Source organism: Physeter macrocephalus, unplaced genomic scaffold, assembly GCF_002837175.3.
Source record: "Physeter macrocephalus isolate SW-GA unplaced genomic scaffold, ASM283717v5 random_1830, whole genome shotgun sequence".
NCBI lineage: Eukaryota > Metazoa > Chordata > Mammalia > Artiodactyla > Physeteridae > Physeter > Physeter macrocephalus.
In genome coordinates this window covers 1-19,858 of record NW_021147115.1, presented here as the reverse complement: position 1 = coordinate 19,858, position 19,858 = coordinate 1, and the positions used below count along the sequence as shown (strand labels likewise).

The following is a 19,858-nucleotide window of genomic DNA, read 5'->3' as shown; positions in this document are numbered from 1 at the left end:
TACTGTTGTGGCCTCTCCCGTTGCGGAGCACAGGCTCCGGACGCGCAGGCTCAGCGGCCATGGCTCACGGGCCCAGCCGCTCCACGGCATGTAGGATCTTCCCGGACCAGGGCACGAACCCGTGTCCCCTGCATCGGCAGTGGGGCTCTCAACCACTGCTCCACCAGGGAAGCCCCTGAGCTATTTTTATTAATAAAAGATCAGGCCACACTGGGCCTACACTCCCATATTGCAATAATTAGCTGGGCGAAGCATTGGTTGTGCACTTCACACAGAGCATGGCCTCCCCAGTTCACACAGAACACACAGCAGGTTCTCTCATCTTTTCATCTGCTCAGATAGACCCAGGTGCTCCACCTACAGACCCACGTCCAAGCTAAGTGGTCAAAGTTCATTATGAGACTTCACCAGGTCTGCTCTTGCCCAGACCCTTAAATTGGCTCCCTCTGTGCCCCTATCTATCCCAAATGGGAGTGAGCAATAGCTCTCGGCAACCTCCTAGATACCCTGCTGTGTCGCATCGCTGAGCCCTGGGGATTTTCCCCGTTGGGCAACCCACGTGCCCCTTCTGCAGTGGCTCCCCCTGGTGAAATGTGTCAAGCCTCAGCAGGGCTCAACACAGCTGAGAGGTGAGAGACTCCTCCCATCGCCTCTTATCCCAGCTTGGGGCCATGTGCAAAAGCTGCGTTGAGAAGTAGCTTGAGTCCTGCCTCACTCCATCCTTCTGCACCTGCTGCCGAGTGCCTCTGAAGTGGCAGTTCCCGAAAGACTCACAGCCCTCCATACTGCCACGCTCCAGCCTCGGACATCAACAGCAAGAGCCTGAGCTGAGAATGGTGACTGGGTGTGCCCCTCCCCCCCCAAACTTAAAGCCCAGTAAAACTCAAAACCCACCCTCTCCACCTCCACAGTCGGAGAGGGCTCAGAGACAGTAAGTAGTCAGCAGAGATCAGAAACTGGGAGGTGGGAACTGGATGTGTAAAAAAGACAGACAAAGTAGCATGTTTTGCTACCATTTATTTGCTATGTGGTATGTACCCAAAGCATGAGTCAGCTCTGGTGCCCTACCCTCTGATCCCAGGAGAGAGGGTGGGCAAGGAGAGCCCATGGAGAAGCAACCCCATCATGGGGAAATTGTGGGGGCTGGCAGAGGCAGGGGGGAGACCCAGGCATCCTGCTCTGACTTCTAGCAAGTTCTCCTGCCCTCAGTCATGAGGGGCTCCCTATCCTCCCATCCAATGGTCCCAGGTGCAGCAATCGGAGAGGGGAGGGGAGGAGAAAAAAGGAAGATGACTCAGTGCTGGGTGGAGGCATCTCCACTCTTCATGGCTACTTGGCCCTGGCCATAACTACAGGCAAAATTGGGTGCAGGTGGCTGGGCCGAGGGCTACGGTATGGAGTGGGTACTCAGTAGGCGTGGTTGGCAACGTAGAGGGATTGTGCTGCCGCTCCACCATCTTCTCCGCTGCCTTCATACTTGCCCTGGGCCGCAAGTCCATTCACCTGCAAAAGGAAGGGGCTAAGGAGGCCGACCCAGTCCACAGGTGCTGAACCCTCCCAGACTACAGCCTCTGGGTGCTGACCCCTCCTGGCTACACATCACCTCCCCACCCACCACCTCTAGCTCCCAACCTCGGCCCGCTTGATGAACTCCTCAGTGGCGGCCCCAGCATTATCCCGTTGCCCTCGCCAGGTGTTGAGTGCAGAGGCCTGCAGGGCACGCCCATAGGAGAAGGTGAGGGCCCAGGGCCGGGGAAGGGGGCACTGGTTGATAGCATTGAGGTTGAGAGATGCCTCCTCTTCACTCTGACCCCCAGACAGAAAGGTCACTCCTAGGGTGGAGAAGAGAAGACAAACTGATTGATCACTCCTTATTTTTCCAGGGTAAGGAACCCCTGGAGGCCACAAGAACGGGGGAAGAACGTGAGAATGGGTCTTAGGGAAAGGAACAGGTTTGGAAGCAGGGTGGTACCTGGGACAGCTGGGGGCACAGTGCGACGCAGGGCAGTGACAGTTGCCACGGCGATCTCCTCTGGGCTATACTTAATGGGACAGGCATGGCCAGGGGTCACCATGTTGGGCTTGAGCAGGGTCCCCTCCAGGTACACGTGATGGTCACTCAGGGCCTTGTACACCGCAGCCAGGACCTGGGGATCAGAGGAGGTTTACTAAGGTTCTGGGCCCCTGCCACTCACTACATTATGTTCCCTGTCTAGGGTTGGGTGGGCATGACTGTGAGGGTGGGTACAGGTCAGACTCACAGGTACATTCTGGGATCAAGTAAAAGAGTGCTTGAGGAAGGTGCCTGCATCTGAGCCAGGGACTGTGGGGAACAGGCTCCCTGTCAGGCTTTCTCTGTGGTGTATGTCTGTGCCCAGGTGTGGACTCACCTTCTCTGTAACATACTGGCAACGTTTGAGGTCATGGTCTCCATCAGGCAGGATCTCAGGTTCCACAATAGGCACAATCCCATTCTGCAGGTAAGAGCAGAGTAGCTTGGGATGGGCAGTAGGTAAGATGGAAGAAAGCCATGTAACCCTCTCGCCACCAGGCACAGAGCACCCATCTGACCCCCTCTCACACACATAGGCACACCTGCTGGCAGATGCTGGCATAGCGGGCCAGCACGTTGGCATTCTCCAGAATGGCAAGTGCTGAGGGTGTGCGTTCACTGATTTTCAGCACGCAGCGCCACTTGGCGAAGTCGGCGCCATCCTTCTTGTACTGGGCACAGCGTTCCGAGAGCCCATCCAGCCCTGCAGGCATAGCGCCAGCCTCATTACTCTGCTCCTCTTTGCCAGCAGCAACCACCCAACAACCCTGTGGTCCTGAAGCCCACCCTTCCTGTACCTTGAGTGGTGGTTTCTCCATCAGTCCCGGCTAGAGGCACTACACCCTTGTCAACCTGAAGGGGAAACACAGGCACAGAAGTGGACCCAGGCAGGATTCCGCTTGCCACCCCTGACACCCACACACCTATTTCCATGCTTAGCCCCCATCCAGGGCCAGTGGCTGCACCTTGATGCCCACGACAATGCCCTTATCCTGGATGGTACGGACGAAGAGGACACCATTATCATCTTTCTGGTAGAGTGTCTCATGGAAGAATATGACACCTCCGATGCACTTCTTCACACGGTCATCGGCAGTGAACAGGACCTGACGGTACAACCGGCGGTTCTCCTCTGTGTTCTCCACCCCAATTTGGCTCAGCCGCTTGGCCATGCTGCCTGGGGGCAAACAAAGTAGGGTGGTAAGGTCATCCCCAGGGCTCCCGGGACACCTCTTCCCCACCTGACCACAGGCCCCCACCTACCTACAGACTCATCTGCGGCCAGAATGCCTTTGCCTGGGGCCACAATCCGGAGGGCAATGTCGGACAACTCCTTTTTCTGCTCAGCAGAAAGGGCTGGGTACAAGTGGGGCATGGTGACAGTTCTGTGGAATGGAGACGAGGTATAAAAGCTGGACCCCACCCACTACCTCCTCTGCTTCCTCTCCTGCCCATATGGAGAGGAATGGCCTTTTCCTTCCACCCCAACAAGGAGGGGCTGGGAACAGGGCAGCAGCAGTCCTTGGCGTGGGTCCTGGGCATTAAGATGGCACCAATCCCTCTGACAGCCAGCAGGCTCAGGACCCCAGTTCCCACATCTCCTTTTGTCCCTGTTGGGCACCCTTCCCAGCCCCAGGGTGGGGGTGGGGAGGTGAGCAGCCCCAAAGCTGCAGGTCTTCTTATGAAACTACTGCCCAAATAAAGATGCCAACCCTTTTTTCACTGAATTTGGCCCCTTCGTCAGGTGGGCGTAAGCCCTGGCCTTTCCAACTTCCCTCTTCTCATCCTCAGCAGGGCCCTGAGGGAAAATGCACTTACTTCAGAGGCTTCAGAATGAGGCAAAATTACCCATCACCCCTCTTCCCTCAGCTTCTGGAGGAAAAGAGTGGGGGTAGGGAGGAAGAGTGGCACAAAAAACGCCCACAGGCTTCCATAACCTCCTCTCCATTTCCTGAACCTAACTGCCTAGGCAGTCAGGAGAATGGGAGCAGAGGATTAGGGTTGAAAGGAATGAGGAGAGAGCCTGAGAGGAGAGAGGGGGAGAGATGCAGGAGCAGCAGGGAGGAGACTTGTGGGGAGATGATGGTGAGACAGGCTAACTAGTCAGGTGGAAGGACCTAGACCAGGGGGACCATGAAGAGAGGAGAACTGGAGAGGGAACTCAGCCTAGGAGAGGGAGCAGGCTGAGATTAAAATGGTCTGGGTGAGAGAGGCTAACCCCAAGGAAAAATCCAGTAGGCAGAAGATGTGGGATTGGAAAAGCTGCATAAGAGCTTAAGAGGAAGGAGTGGTGTGGGAGAAGCTGAGCAGTGGTGTGGGGTTTCCAGTGGACAGAAAGGAGAGAGAATGTAAGGAGAGAGCTGAGAAGGCACATCCAGGGGTCCCCAGGAGCAGGGTAAGGAAGGCAGAAAGAAGAGTCAGGGAGAGGAAGCGGAGATGCTGAGCAACTCCAGCTTCGCCCCGGGCCTCACCTGTGCGCGGCGAGTTAGCTGCGGCAGCCACAGGAGCAGCTCGGGTTCAGGTCCGCAGCAGCTGCGGCTCCAAGCCCGACTCCTGTAAATGAGGCTGCGGCTGCTGCAGAGCTACGTGACTCCCCCGGGGGGCGGGGCCAGCACCTCCCCGCCCCGACCACGCCCCCTCCCAGGACTGGAGTCCGTGGCGAGGCCACGCCCACAGAGGCGGGGCGACGAGGTGGAGTGACTACTCTGCCGGGATCTCCGAGGTGGTTGCGCACTGTCCCCCTCCCACCTCGTGGGCCAGCCACCAAGGGCCCATGGGCAGGAAATGGCCTCGCCTCATTTCTGCCACAATCGCCTTTACCATGTGCAGAGCACTGTGATGGCTGTTGGGGAGGAAGCCTGGTCTGGTGAAGGAGGGTCACCTAAACAATCACAACAGTTGGGTTAGGTGGGACACAGGCACCAACAGTGTGGGAGTCCAGGGCAGAGAGTAAGGAACTGAGTTTCTCTGTCCTCACCCCCTTATTCACCAGGGCTACAGGCAGTGAGCCAGGGAACAAGCAGTCCAGTGACCAGAGTATCTGGGGAAGAAAAGGCGTCGGGGTGCGGGGGGAGACTGGCTTTGGCTCTGGATGCAGTGGGAGGGGTGTGTGGAGGATGCCCAGGCAAGAGGGCCAAGCTGCCTCTCCCCTGACCTCATCCACCCACCTCCTACCCAAGAAATAAGATTCAGTGAGCCTGAAGAAATACATTAAATATACTTTATTTAAATAGCATTAAACAGAGCTGGCTCTAAGCCAGTTGGTCCTGGTGTTGGGGTAAGGGAGTACTGCAGGTAAAAAGGGGTGAAACAGAGTCCAGCTTTCAGTTTCTTAGCTCAGAAATTCCAACAATCCCTGTAGCTCCTTGCAACCCCTCACGACCTCTGGGATGGACAGCAGAGTCTGGCAAGAGATACAGAAAAGGCAGCTCAGGGTCACAGGCCAAAGGCCCAAGGCTCCCAGCCCCAAGAAGCACCCACTGAGTTAGAGGGGGGAAAATGGAAGCCACAGAGAAGGCTGCAATAGTGAGTCAGGCCCAGCTCTCAGCAAAGGCTGGAAACCACAGCTATGCTCATCAGTACCCCCTGGGCCAGGCCTTATACCAAGTGCCTTAGTTGCATCAACTCCCTCCCTCCTTTACCTCATAAATATGCTGAACAATGTCATCTAGTTTCTTTAACTCCTTGTCAGAGCGCCGCAGATTCTCTTCCAGGATGTTTCTCTAAAAAGCAAATAGGATGCATAAGCTCTATGCTTAAAAGAACACAGCTTGTGGAGAAAGATAAATATGGCAGGGCACTTGCTAGTGGTGACAGGAAATAGCCCTAGAATGACATGGAAATTCTTACGTGGCTCTGGAACTTGACCATGAGTTTTGCCTTCTCATTTTTCATCTCCAGGAACATCACCCTCAGCTTGTCCACCTATAGATATGTTCAGATCAGTAGGGGCACAGTCTAGGGTTCCCACCAGTTGCCCAGCTCTTCTATTAACTCTGAGTCACCTCCTGGGAGAGCCACACTTTCTCCTGGATCCAGTTAGTGGCCATGGGCTGACTGTCGGGGTTCAGCTGGCCTGCCAGGGTCTCTTGGAGCACCTTAGTCTCTGTCTCCGCACGCCGAAGTGAACGGGTGAGCTGGGTCACCTCCTCTCTAAGCCTCTGGGGATGAGAATGGAGAGGTATCTAGTAGCCCTCGAAGGTCCTCTCTATCCTTATCCCATGTGGTGAGCAAGGGTAGACCAGGGGACCCAATTCCCACATTTGGGACCCTGGCTACCAGTGACATAGAAGGCAGAGGCTGGGCATCATGAGGAACGTACTATGAGCTCACCACTCTTGTCTATCTGCTCTAGGATCTTCTCGTTCTGCTGCTGTATCACTTCCTGGAGTTCCTTTTCATTCTGTGAGGAAAAGGGAGGTAAGAAGGCAGTGGGAGAGCTGGCTTCTTTGCAGCCCTTGCCAGGAGATAGGATTTTGTGCCAGACCATGCTCAGCCCAGGTGATACCAATTGATAACACTCCAATTCTTCCTCTAGAGCTATGTCAGGCCAGGCACATTTCCGTGTTGAGAGAGTTCTGCTGGAGTTCTAGGTCAGCCTGGAAGATGGGTCAGTCTATAGCTGGTTCCCAAACATGTGAATTGTCTGACCCCAAGAAGGGCAAAACTAGGGCAATGGTTGGAAAATCTCCACCACCCAGATTCCTGGAGAGACAACAGCTCCCAGTGGGCCCTCACAGTTGCCCCAGTTCTTCATCGCTTCACTTCCAGGCCCCTCCTCCACCTTGTAGCGCAAGCACAAGGCCTGGTTCAGCTTCTCTATGTCCGCTTCCTTTGCCTTCTGGGCTTCCTGATGCTGTTCTTCCTGGGCCTGCAGCTGAGCCTGCAGATCACATCTAGGGGAGGGAAGAATTCAGCATTATTCCTGTCCCCCCAGGGGCTGCCTGGGCCCTTGACATAAGGGGCTGCTCACCTGACCTGCCCCCTCTCACCAAGACTGCACTCCACTCACATCTTTTGCTGCAGAGTCCTGACAGCCTCTTCTTTAGACTCCTGCAGCAGGGAACACAGGCTCTGAAGCTCCAGAGTCATAGTACTCATTTCTGCTAGGCTATTCTCGATGCCTGGGGTTTCTGAAAGAGAAAGTACTAGATAGAGGTAGAGCCCTTTAGCTCTGGAAGGAAGAAGTGTGTAGCTGTCACTTCCACAACTCTTATCCATGTTCCCCACCCACAGGATCTGAATGTCTGGAACATTACTGATCCCAACAGGCAGAAATGAAATGAGCCCAAGTAAAATTGAGGTTTTTAGAGCAAAGCACTTCTCACTGCTTTAGTCTTTATCATCACTACCAGATCTAGAAATGAGGCAGGATCCCTGGAGCCCATCCTAACCTGTAGGCTGATGGGAAACCGTTGATGCTACTCTGGTGAAAGCACTCTTGTCACTTCCAAGCAAGGGCACAGGAGCCGATTCTGGCTCTAAAACAAAATGCAACCATGGTAGAGGGCCCCTCTGGTGACCCAGTCAAGGGTCGGCCATCACGGGAGCCAGGGAGAGACAGGGTCTGTTGGCGGCATCTTCAACAGCTGAAGATATCAAGAGCAGAGTCACAACTTTCCCACCCCTAAATTCCAGGGCCTCTAACCTTCATCTGCCACTGCTGTCAGGGTGCTTCCCAAAAAGGTGCTGTCACTGGGCAGAGGGTGTTCCTGGGAAGGAGCACAGGCTGTGCTTATCGGGAGGGTCTCTGGTTCAGCCTAAGGGCAAAGGAAAAAAAAACGCCAGCTGCTTTTCGGGGATAGTGGGTTCCCTGAACTTCCAGGTATTCACGGGCCATCTCCTCGGGATGCTGTTCTATATGTCATCTCTCTTCTCTATCTTCAACTTCTCCATTAGCTCCTTTCCCTGAACTTAATTCTCTCTCACTAGAACAACAATTAAAAAAAAAACAAAAACCCTTCTTCTTACCTTAAGTATGCTTTTAGCTACTGCCTTTTCTTTTTCCCTTCCATTAAAAAAAAAAAAAAAGAAAGAAAGAAAAGCCTACATTTCTTGCCTAAAATTCTCACCATGTATGGACTCCCTAGCCCACTACACTCAGGCTTCTGCCCCACCATTCCACAAAAATTCTCATTATTTGGTACACCAATGGCATCGGACACCTTTCAGGTCTTATTTTACCTGACTTATGTGATAACCAATGACCATGTTCTTTTAGAAACTTCATTTTCTTCACTTGTGTGACATGACTCTCTCTCCTTCACAGGTAGGACTCATACCTTTCTGGCTATTTTCTTCTCTCTATCCACAGGTCTTTCTTTAACTGTGGGCTCCTTCTGGTTCATCCTTGACCCTCTTTACATTCCCCAGGTGGCCTCACCTCAGGAGCTCCACAAAAACATCCACTTCTACATGGATGACCCTTCAATCTGTCTCTCTCAACAGGACCTTCTCCCAATCTCCAGGCCCAAAGGCTCAACTACCTGTGAAAAATCTACCAGATTGCTCCACAGTTCATCTGAAATTTAGTATGTATAAAGCTTAGCTAACCATTTTTCCTGTCCCACCCCACCAAAAATCTATTCCTCCACCTATATTTACGCTCCTAGAGCAGGGGAGCAGCAAATTACAGCCTGTGGTTCAAATCTGGCCTGCCACCTGTTTTTGTAAATAAAGTTTTATTGGAACACTGCCACATCCATTTATTTATATACTCTCTATGCCTGCTCTTGAGCTACAAAGGCAGAGTTGAGTAGTTGAGACAAAGACCATGTGGCTTGCAAAGCCGAAAATATTTATCATATTGCACGTTACAGGAAAAGTCTGCCAATCCCAGTTCTAGAGTGTCGCCATCTTTCCAGCAATCTAGAGATCATCATTCACTCTTCCACCGTACTCCTATATCAAACTGATCACCACGTTCTGTTACTTTTCTTTTTTAGATTTTTTTGATGTGGACCATTTTTAAAGTCTTTTTTATTGAATTTGTTACAATATTGCTTCTGTTTTATGTTTTGGTTTTTTGGCTGCGAGGCATGTGGGATCTTAGCTCCCCAACCAGGGATCAAACCCGCACCACCTGCATTAGAAGGCGAAGTCTTAACCACTGGACCGCCAGGGAAGTCCCCATTCTGTTACTTTTACTTCCTAAATATGTATTGAATTCATCCAATTCATCCCCTCCTCCATATCCCTTTAGTTCAAGCCTTCAAAAATCTGGCCTCCTGCCTAGCTCTCCAGCCTTTTCTCCTTATAATCCTTGCCCCACATAGCTCCTATAATCCAATCATAAAGAGCTACCTCCCAGTTCCCAAACTCGCCACATTCCACATGAGCAGGGCCTTGGCCTTGTTCACCTGTAGTCCCAGCACCTAACCCAGGTCTTGTCACAAGGTAGACACTACAAAAAGTACCCATAGTGCCTCTATGACTTTCATACTATTCCCTCTGCCTGGTGGGCCTTCCTATATACCCAACCCTGCCCTACAAACTTCTAACCTCAAGACTCTGCCCAAGAGTCACCTGCTCTGAGAAGACATCTTAACTCTCAAAGGTAGAACTGATGCTCCTTTCTCTGTGGTCATCCAGGCGACCCTCAGTGGCCATCCAGGCAACCCTCTATCACAATCACAAACCAAGATGACAAGTTTACATCTGTCTGTCTTCCCTGGAAGACTGGATTCCTGTGCTTAGCACACACTGGGGAATGGGGTCAGATCATAAGCAATTTGATTTCAGGATTCTGGCTGTGCCTTTAACTGTTGAATAAGCTAACTAATGCTGCATTCTGAAAAGTATCCATTTATTGTTCAGTGTGCACTGTGGGGAAGCCAAAGAAGCAAGGCTAAATTTCTGCTTTCTTTAAATACAGTCTAGTTGAAGAGACCAAACATCCAAGGCAAATTAATACAAGTGCAAAAGGAGAGTAAGTTCATGAGGAATATAGCAGATCACTGAGTCCACTGATGTTTGGGAACATTTCAAAGAAGAAGGTGAACCAGGGAGGATTTTAATAGGAAGGAAAAGGTATTTCCAGTTTGAAGATAGCAGAGAACGGACGCGGTAACAGCACGCATCTGGGTGCGAATGGGGATGAGACGTGTGTGTAGTACGTAGGCAGTCTATGGGAGTAAAGGGTTCATAACAGGGAGGTAGGAGACAGAAGAAGAAAAGTTTGAGTGACAGGTTGAAGACATCCTGTAGGCAACTGAAAATCACTGAAGGTCACAGAGATGGAACAAGAGTAGAATTTTAGGAAGACCATTCTATACAATAAGGATACAAGTGGAAAAACTTTCAGTAAACTAGGATTAGAGGGGAACTTCCTCAACTGGATAAAGAATATCTACAAAAAGCCTACAGTTAACATCATACTTAAAGGTGAGAAACTCAAAGCTTTCCCTTTAAGATCAGGTACGAGGCAAGGATGTCCCCTCTCACCATTCCTTTTCAACGCTATTGGGGAAGTTCTAGCTAACACAGTAAGACAAGAAAAGGAAATAAAAGGTATACAGTTCAGGAAGGAAGAAATAAAACCGTCTTTATTCGAAGATATTGATACAATTGTAAGGGAAGAGAAGGAAACCCCGGACCCTACCTTCTCCTTTAGTTTTGTCTGTAGGAAGAGGGTCAGGCTACGGAGTTGCTCAGTCAGCACCCTTAGCTCTTGGGAATACTGGCGTGTCTTCTCCAGGTCTTGCTGCTGTTTCTCTGCCATGGTGCTGGCCAGTTTAGCCCTGAAATAAGGAAGGAACAGAGAAGACGGCCAAACACCAGGTGACCTTCTCTGAACACTTCTCCAAATCCCCACACAGAACTGCGTTCAAAGAGGGGAAACAAGAGGCTCTCGGACCCTGACACAATTCCCTTCTTGGAGACTTTAGCTTCTAGAAGCAGTCCTGGGAGAGATAAACACTAACAGAGAAGCACAGAAAGGTAGAGGTCTTACTTCAGGTTCTCCATGGTGTCCTTCAGGTCCTCACACTGCAGGCTGCGCTCCCGGAGTACTTCCAGTGTGGTTTTCAACTGACACTCAACCTGGCCCAGCTCCAGGTGAGCAACCTGATTCTCTTGTTCTGCAAACTGGGGAGACAGGAGCAGGAAGGAAGGCAAGGAGCGAGGAAGGGAGGGGGGAATATGCATCTAAGTGGGAAATTTTAGAGTCCTGGGAACAGAGGCTTTTTCCAGTCCAGAATCTCAAACCTCACCTCAATACCATCAGGGTAGAGTCACACTCCTGCAGCTCCCCTGCCCCAAGCCATCTTCCTTACCTCCAGGGTCTCCTTTAGGTCCTGCACCTCCTTGGCCAGGACCGCCTGCTGTTGCTGCAGCTCTGCCTGCATATGTTTTAATGCCATCTCTTCCTTTTGCCATCTGCCAGAGACCTTACGTTAGATCCCATTGGTCCCATATCCTGGATGCCTACTGCCACAATAACCTGAGAGGAACTCACTGAGCAGCCTTCTCCTCACTGCTCTGGGTAAGCTGGCAGAGCAACTGATCCTTCATGGCCAGGTCCTGGGTACAATGGGCATGCTGACGCTGTAGCTCTTTTAGCTGACTCTCCATGCTGGCCAGAATCTGCAGCTGAGCCCGGAGATCTAGACCAAAATTATCCTAATGATACCATGTGGTCACCAGGCCCAAACGTCCCCACACTTCTGCCCTAAGACAAGTGCCCTAGAGCACTTTCTTACGCTACTGCCACACCCCAAGCCTCAGCAGGGTACAACTGCTTGCACGCATGCACACACGCACACCTGTTGCCAGGCGACTGTTTTCCAACTCCAGTTGTTCTAGTTGGCTTTTGCAGGCCTCTAAATGGGAAGAGACTTGTTCCAGCTCCCTGGAAACCTAGGCGAAAAAGACAGTTTTCCTCCCACAGCTCCTCCTGAATCAAGAGTCCCAAGACTTAGTCCAGTTTCTCTTTCTGGACAGGACAACAAACCACCTTGTTCCTGGGAAAAAACACTGCAGCAAATAAGTCTGATCCTCAGGAAAAAGTAGAAACAGGAGGAAAGTTGCTGAAGAAGGTGCTGAAGGCCATCTTATAGCAAAGGGACTGGCTGGTCTCCAAACCGACAGATGGAAAGAAGACAGGTCCCAGGGAAGAGGCTAATGACACCACTCATCAGAAAGGCCTTCTGTAGAGAAGAAGGAGGAAACCAGGCCTAAGCAGTCCCCACTCCTGGTTTGTACCTGCTGCTTTTCCTCAATTGCAGCATCACGTTCCTGCAGGGTCTGCCGGCTCTTGGCTGTAAATTTCTCTGTGAGTTGTCGAAACCGGCTCAGCAGAGCTGTCCATGTTACATACTACCAGGGGAAGCAAGCAGGTCAGAAGAGCACCCTTGAGACAAGACTCCTAACAGGGCTGGCTGTGAGCAAAGGAGCAGTATAATGGCCCCAAATACTCACATCCAGTTGCATGGATATCCAGTCCTGCTGCAAGGCTGAAGTAAGACTTGCTGTCTGCTGAGCCAACCCTTCTTGCTCAGTATGAAGCCCTACCTACATGAGAAGGATTGTCAATGGAGGGGGCCCTTTCCCTCTGGATACAGGGAAGTAGGGGTACATGACCATCCTCCCAGTGTGTCAGTATGGATCCCAGGAAAGAATATGCCTTCAATTACCAGTTGGGTCTGGGTTTCCTTCAAAAGGCCTCTGAATTTCCCCATGGATGCCAGGTCCTGTTCCAGTTGGCTGATGCGCTGGCTGGCGTGTGCACAGAAAACCTCTAGCACTGTCTCTGCCTGTTTAGAGAAGAGGTTGAGAGGACACTGTGGGCAGAGGAAGGATACAGCACAAAAAGCCATGACTATCCGTCACACCAGTAGTTTAGTTCATTATTCCCCAGGGCAAGCAGTTTTCAGGCCACCCATCTGTGTCTCAAGTCAATTTATGTTCCTGCAGGAACCTTAGGAAGAGACCTCCTACATCCAGGAACAAAAGCCTGACAACTTACCGCATCTTTGCCTCTGAGGGCCATTTCCTCTCTGTGCTTTGACTCCTCCCTTTGTGCTTTGAGGCTCTGGAGCCTTGCCCTCAATTTCTTCAACACATCAAAACAGCAGGACACCAAGGTTTCTGTACGCCAAGACTATAAGATAAGAATCATATACTGTGTCTGGTTTCTTTATTTGGCTGAATTGCAGTCCCACCAAAGGCCTCTGCCTCCATCTGCATGCTGCTTACCTCTTGACTCAGAGCAGTTTTATCTTCATCTAAGTGCAGCAGAGATAGGTGAAGCAAGGATATCAGCTCTTTAGAGACCAGCGCCCATGACTGCTGTAGAGGGAGAGATGGTTAGGCTAGATCAAATAAAGTCACTAAGCAGGAAGTAAGCAGGGACACTGAGAAGGAAGCCACCAACCCCAATTTCACGCTCCCAATAAGGAAGAGATGTTCTTAACAAAAGGAAACCTCCCTTCACTACCATGGCTGAGTACCATCCATCATCTGCTAACTGCTCAGGAGTCACCATTCTTGATCTTCACAGGAGACCCAGCAATGGTATAAGGTCAATCAACACTTACCATGACATTCCTGGCCTGCCGCAGAGCCTGTCCAATCTCCTGGCTCTCCTGAAGATGCTGAGGTTTCTTACTCACCTAGTTGGAGAAACAGAGTTGCCCATTTTGCATAGGCAACATGCACCACCAGCAGCTCTTTCCCCCTCCCACCGAGATACAGGAGCCTTTCCCATTAAAATCAGGAGCAAGGCTCAAACCTTGATGAAGCCAAGTCAGAAAAATTCCAGAGGTAGGTAAAAAAATTACTTTTTAAAATAACTTTTTTTCTGATTATGTGTTTATTGTAAAATTTTGGAAATAGGAAAGTGAATAAAATGGAAAAAGAATCATTATCCATTTCACCCCTAGAGCAGTGATTCTCAACCAACAGTATAGCACCCACCCCAAGAGATTTCAATATACCTCCACACCAGATTTCCTTGCTATAGGGATTTGCTGTAACTGATGAGTATGTTACCTCCCTCAGGTGTCAGGGGGAGAAAAAAGTTGTAGACTACTGATTTAGAAAGAAATAACTATATTTAATAAATTCTAAGATGATTGCCTTTTTACAATTTTTTTTTCATTTTGGCCGCACTGCGCGGCATGTGGGATCTTTGTTCCCTGACCGGGGATCAAACCCCTGTGCCCCCTGCATTGGAAGCACAGAGTTTTAACCACTGAACCACCAGGGAAGTCCCTGTCTTTTCACATTTTAACACCACTGACATTGGTATGCATTCAATATTGATTGTATCTTAGATTTGACAAAAGACAGTAATGCTTAAGAAAAACCACAATTGAGATTATAATATATAAATAAATTTGGGGTCCTGCTTTTCTTACTTAATTTTATTATACTAATGTTCTTTAGCCCTGAGTTTATATTTAGTCTCCTCATTGAGAGCCTGAGACTAGGATATGTGCTTTAGGGAGACCTATCAAAGTAGAGTATCACTCATTTTTAACTTCTGCTGATATTTTACCTCACCTCAAAGCCTCTTAGAGGTTATATGCACTCTGAACTCCTTTCTTTTTTTTTTCTTTTTATTTATTTATTTATTTTTGTTGCTCTCTAGGTATCTTTTTTTTGGCTGGGCCATGCGGCTTGTGGGATCTTATTTATTTATTTATTTATTTTTGGCTGCGTTTGGTCTTCGTTGCTGTGCGTGAGCTTTCTCTAGTTGCAGCAAGTGGGAGCTACTCTTCGTCGTGGTGCGCAGGCTTCTCACTGCAGTGGATTTTCTTGTTGTGGAGCACTTGCTCTAGGTGCGTGGGCTTCAGTAGTTGTGGCTCGCAGACTCTAGAGCGCAGGCTCAGTAGTTGTGGTGCACAGGCTTGGCTGCTCCGCGGCATGTGGGATCTTCCCAGACCAGGGATCGAACCCAAGTTCCCTGCATTGGCAGGAGGATTCTTAACCACTGCGCCACCAGGGAAGTCCCTGAATTCCTTTCTTTAAAAACCATGAACATTAGGGCTTCCCTGGTGGCGCAGTGGTTGAGAGTCCGCCTGCCGATGCAGGGGACACGGGTTCGTGCCCTGGTCCGGGAAGATCCCACATGCCGCGGAGCGGCTGGGCCCGTGAGCCATGGCCGCTGAGCCTGCGCGTCTGGAGCCTGTGCTCCGCAACGGGAGAGGCCACAACAGTGAGAGGCCCGCGTACCGCAAAAAAAAAGAAAAAACCATGAACATTAAACTTACTTTTCCATGCTATTAAAAACTCTTGGCAGTCCAGTGGTTAGGACTACACTTCCACTGCAGGGGGCATGGGTTTGATCCCTGGTGGGGGAACTAAGATCCTGCATGCCGTACTGCATGGCTGGAAAGAAAAACTCTTCATAAATATATTTTTAAATAACTGTAGGATATCCCATCTTATGGATGTACCATTATTTTTCATTTTTTTAAAGTTATCATCTTTATGCAGTATTTTTCCCCCCTTAGGATTTATCCCTAGAAGTGGGGTTACTGGGTCAAAAAGTTTGAACTGCTTTGAGCAGTTTAAATTGCCTTCAAAGACGGCTGAACCCGTTTAAAGGCATAATGTTCAAACAAGAGAAAAAAATTTTAAATGTAATATTAAATATAACTGTTTTAAAGCATAAAAAAGAAAAAAGATTGAACCAATTTATGCCCTACTGACGACAGGACAATGCTTACCACTATTATCTATTTTATTCTTTGCTATTTTGTCAGAAGAAAATAGCATCTCATGTTGCAATTTGCATTTCTCTGATTACCAGTCATGGTAACCTTCTCAAATATTTATTTACTACTCATTTCAATTTTCTTAATCTCTAATGGTCTGTTCATTATCTTGGGGCAGACGAAAATCTTAGTGTGCTATGTAGCGTAGATAAGTATGATTTCAAAGGCAGCAGAGCCATAGAGAAACTTTGAAGTTCTGAGAGAAAAGTGGGGAACCTTCATTACTGCTGCAAGGCAGCCACCCTCTAGGAAAAAGCCTAGTGCTGGAGCAGCAGTGCTGAGTCATGATGCTGCAGCAGTCTGGATATAAGGAGGCAGATCTCTTAGAGTTCATCACTCCCCTCCCCAGCAAAGCAGACATTGTTCCCGACTGCGTCATGCAGTAAGGCACAGAGTTACCCCTGGAGCCCTGGAACAGGGCACACATACTGCTCAGGGCTGGCCAGTCAGGCAGGTGATGAGATTAGCGTGAATGAGGCAGCCAAGCGGCAAGGACATGGCACTGTGATGGGGAATGGCTGAAGGCACTGTCATTTCCTCTCTTTGGTTCTGCTCCAGTGGTCTCTAAAAGGATTTGGCAAGCTTCAAGGAAAGAGGGTACAAGGCCAACTCAGGGATGGGGAACAAGGTCAAGGACAAGAGGAAAGGATACAAAAATAAGAAAATATAGGAATGATGAGCCTATGGCTTCCAGGATTTTGACAAAAAGTAAAGTCATTATTTTGAGGATATTTTCAACCCAAAGGAGGCCTTTGGAGTTTTAGAGACCATCTTTTTTTTTTTTGGCCGCGCCGCGCAGCTTGTGGGATCTTAGTTCCCTGACCAGGGATTGAACCCTGGCCCTCGGCAGTGACAGCGTGGAGTCCTAACCACTGGACCGCCAGGGAAATCCCGAGACCATCTCTTCTTAGCAGCAGCCACCTATTACCTCAACAGCCACAACAATGAGGACCTCAATTCCTTCCCTGACACATTCCCTTACTTCCTCGGCCTGTGCTGTCACAGCAAGACTCCTCTAGAACAGTGGTCTTTAAACTGTTTTCCTCTCATATCTCCTACAGTAATTTTGAAAGCTGGAGTACCCTTACGTTTAAATTGTTACAAAGTCTGTAATTTCCACCACCTTATAAACATTGACAGTTTGAAATAAAACTGTTACATCACTCTTAAATATACCCAATGGTATAAATGTTACATACACCATAATGATTTTTTTTGTTTTTATTGGAGTATAATTGCTTTACAATGGTGTGTTTGTTTCTGCTTTATAAACCATAATGATTTAATACCTATTTGATACCTTTAGAAAATACACAAAGGGGACTTCCCTGGGGGTGCAGTGGTTAAGAATCCACCTGCCAATGGAGGGAACTTGGGTTTGAGCCCTGGTCCAGGAAGATCCCACATGCCGCGGAGCAACTAAGCCCATGTGCCACAGCTACTGAGCGTGTGCTCTAGAGCCCGCGAGCCACAACTACTGAAGCCCGCACGCCTAGAGCCCGTGCTCCACAACAAGAGAAGCGCACCGCAACAAAGAGTAGCCCCCGCTCACCAGAACTAGAGAAAGCCCGTGCACAGCAACGAAGACCCAACACAGCCAAAAATTAATTAATTAATTAATTTTTAAAAATACACGAAGTTCTTCTTTAACAGAAATTTTATATCATCCCTTTTTCTCCTTGAACCTCTATTTTTACTCCTCTCAGAATTTTATCCTAATAAAACATACTTTTACACTTTAAACTCTATTAGTATCTCTGCAACGACATCAAAAGTTCATCTAAATTTAAATAAATTAAAAAACATTTTTAATTCCTCTGACCATAAGATTTTAAATTTATTTATTTATTTATTTTTGGTTGCACTGGGTCTTTGTTGCTGTGTGCGGGCCTCCTCTAGTTGTGGCAAACAGGAGCTACTCTTCGTTGCAGTGCACAGGCTCCTCATTGCGGTGGCTTCTCTTGTTACCGAGTACGGGCTCTAAGCGTGCGGGCTTCAGTAGTTGTGGCACACAGGCTCAGTAGTTGTGGCTCGAGGGCTCCAGAGCGCAGACTCAGTAGTTGTGACACACGGGCTTAGTTGCTCCGTGGCATGTGGGATCTTTCCAGACCAGGGATCGAACCCATGTCCCCTGCATTGGCAGGCGGATTCTTAACCACTGTGCCACCAGGGAAGTCCCACATAAGATTTTAAGTGAGAAAACTCTCTTTTGGATGGAGAAATATTTTCATCAGTTGTATACTAATCACTTTAATAATATAATTTTAAATTAAAATCATAAACATATCCAGTAAAATTTTACTGGAGATCCATCTACTAATGAAATAGATGGAGCAGCCCCCCCCTTATTAGTTCATGTGTCTGTGATTACTATAATTCCTACAATAAGACATAGTTCAGCAAGAATTCTATGCCTATTTTCCATTCTTACAGATACAAGATTTATGTGAGGGAATTCCATGGCGGTCGTGTGGTTAGGACACCGCACTCTCACTGCCAAAGGTCTGGGTTCGATCCCTGGTTGGGGAAGTGAAACCCCACAAGCCATGTGGTGCAGCCAAAAAAAAAAAGACTTCTGTGAGAAAATTTCTTCACATAAATAATGGGAAAAGTAGGAATGAAAGAGGGAAGAAGGGCATGTCACCCAATTCTAGGAGCTCCTTTGGAGATACATGCCGAAAATCTCACAGTGAACTTCCATCCACTGACATAACTGAAGTCTTCCTTCAATTTTGTTGAAAGCACACAAAAATGACATGTTACATAATCATTGCAGTCATTTGCCTTCTCAGCACGTACACAAATATTTTCTATTGTCCTTTGAATGCTGCCTCTTGACAATGTAAGATTCAGGACAGGTAGTAAATATGCTCTTCTTTATAGTAAAGTTAGTAAATTGGGCAAGGGTAATTGAGAATGGGGAAGTAGGAAAGAAAACAAATTAGTAAAGAGTGCATTTGGAAGATGAAGATCTAGAAACCGATTCCTTTAAAACTTTCCTTGCTTGCATTCCCTTGGAAGGTCTTGATGTACCCCAGGGGTATAGTGAGTACCAACAGCTCTAAGGGATTTTCCAGATCCTCAGCTTTTATACATATTCTAAGGAAGAGGGCCCACTGGGATCCTCCACACTTTGGGAAGAACCTTCTTACCCCACTGGAAAAGGTGTCAGTCTGTGTGCTGCTGTCCTGAACTTCGGGGTGAGGGCCAGGCAGCTGGCTCTTCCAGTCCTGCAGCTGGCGGGAGAGAACCTCCAGAATGACAAGAGAGTTCAGCAGGTTATCTTCCAGGTCATGTCGAGATAAGGCAGTCAGATCTGGAGGACGGCTGCAGTAGGAAGAGAAGAACATGAGGAGAAGAGAGGGAAAGGGATGGGAGTGGCAGATCCAGGTGAATGAAGTCCAGGAGCACAAAGATACAGGGATACTTACCCCCATAGAAGGTGCTCTGTCTCAGAAGTACTGTCCTTGGTGCCCACCAGGCCTGTTCGGGATGTGTTTGTACTCCTTTCCTGCTGTGCTGGGGGAGTAAACCAAGTCCCCACAGAGCAAGTAGAGAAAGGGGTAGTGCCAATCGCAGCATCCCGAAACACAGAGGGAAAAGATAAGCTCTGGCGGAGATTTTCCAGCATGACGGAGGTATTTACACCTTTTTCCAGCCAGGCCAGGGGAGACATCCAAGGCCCCATATCAGAGACAGGAATGCTACCAGCATCTTCTACTGCTGGCCCTGGAGCTGCCTGGGATTCCATTTCTCCTGGATTTTGGGTCAGGCCTGTGGGTGGAACATCGTCCATATTTGAGACAAGTGCTTGATCTCCCAATTCAGCCTCCTCAGGGAATGTGGGAAAGCTCATTTCTCTCTCCTCTGTAGTTCTGTGCTCTAAAATTTCCTCCCCTGGGTCCACAAGACTGACAGGGAAATCTGCCGCTAAGACAGTTGAAGGTGAAAGCCAGAGCAGGGAGGAAGGCAACAAGGCATTACTTTCAGAAGGGACTAAGTCCTCAGGCACAGCCTCAGTCCCACTGTCCTTCAGGCTTTCCTTGGAGCAGTATAGCTGTTGCTCAGAACAGGGATTTTGTGGGTA

General features: G+C 49.1%; 2 protein-coding genes across 3 annotated transcripts; both read right to left on the bottom strand.

Moving 5' to 3' along the window:
* Positions 1–1,000: 1,000 nt before the first annotated feature.
* ALDOC (aldolase, fructose-bisphosphate C) lies at positions 1,001–4,623 on the bottom strand. Of its 2 annotated transcripts, XM_007121751.4 has the most exons (10): positions 4,525–4,621; positions 3,872–3,925; positions 3,317–3,438; positions 3,019–3,230; positions 2,851–2,905; positions 2,596–2,756; positions 2,391–2,474; positions 1,973–2,147; positions 1,633–1,832; positions 1,001–1,503 (listed from the first exon to the last, which is right to left on the bottom strand). In XM_007121751.4, the coding sequence occupies exons 3-10, from the start codon at positions 3,426–3,428 to the stop codon at positions 1,408–1,410; spliced, it is 1,095 nt and encodes a 364-aa protein (XP_007121813.1). In that variant the 5' UTR covers positions 3,429–3,438; positions 3,872–3,925; positions 4,525–4,621; the 3' UTR covers positions 1,001–1,407. The 2 variants fall into 2 exon arrangements, with proteins under 2 accessions (XP_007121813.1, XP_007121812.1); XM_007121750.3 differs by lacking the exon at positions 3,872–3,925 and having other exon boundaries at positions 4,525–4,623.
* Positions 4,624–5,259: 636 nt separating this feature from the next.
* LOC102983492 (sperm-associated antigen 5) lies at positions 5,260–19,852 on the bottom strand (the record flags this gene model as incomplete). The annotated part of the gene is made up of 22 exons (XM_028487395.1): positions 5,260–5,456; positions 5,695–5,775; positions 5,903–5,977; positions 6,058–6,213; positions 6,375–6,455; positions 6,837–6,948; positions 7,065–7,185; positions 7,447–7,533; positions 7,701–7,812; positions 10,653–10,791; positions 11,004–11,137; positions 11,326–11,428; positions 11,508–11,655; positions 11,815–11,908; positions 12,254–12,367; positions 12,470–12,562; positions 12,685–12,804; positions 13,017–13,151; positions 13,247–13,339; positions 13,588–13,662; positions 18,924–19,098; positions 19,203–19,852. Coding segments are annotated over 22 exons (2,970 nt in total), but the record flags the coding sequence as incomplete, so codon positions are not given.
* Between the last annotated feature and the right edge of the window lie 6 nt (positions 19,853–19,858).

Bases quoted from the DNA above. Each gene is read 5' to 3' on its own strand.
- ALDOC (XM_007121750.3), bottom strand. From the start codon at position 3,428: ATGCCCCACTTGTACCCAGCCCTTTCTGCTGAGCAGAAAAAGGAGTTG. The intron at 2,906-3,018 runs GTGCAGCCACTG...TTTCCCCTTCAG, and splicing joins GCATTGTCGTGGGCATCAAG to GTTGACAAGGGTGTAGTGCC. The intron at 1,833-1,972 runs GTACCACCCTGC...TCTCCACCCTAG, and splicing joins TGTGCCCCCAGCTGTCCCAG to GAGTGACCTTTCTGTCTGGG.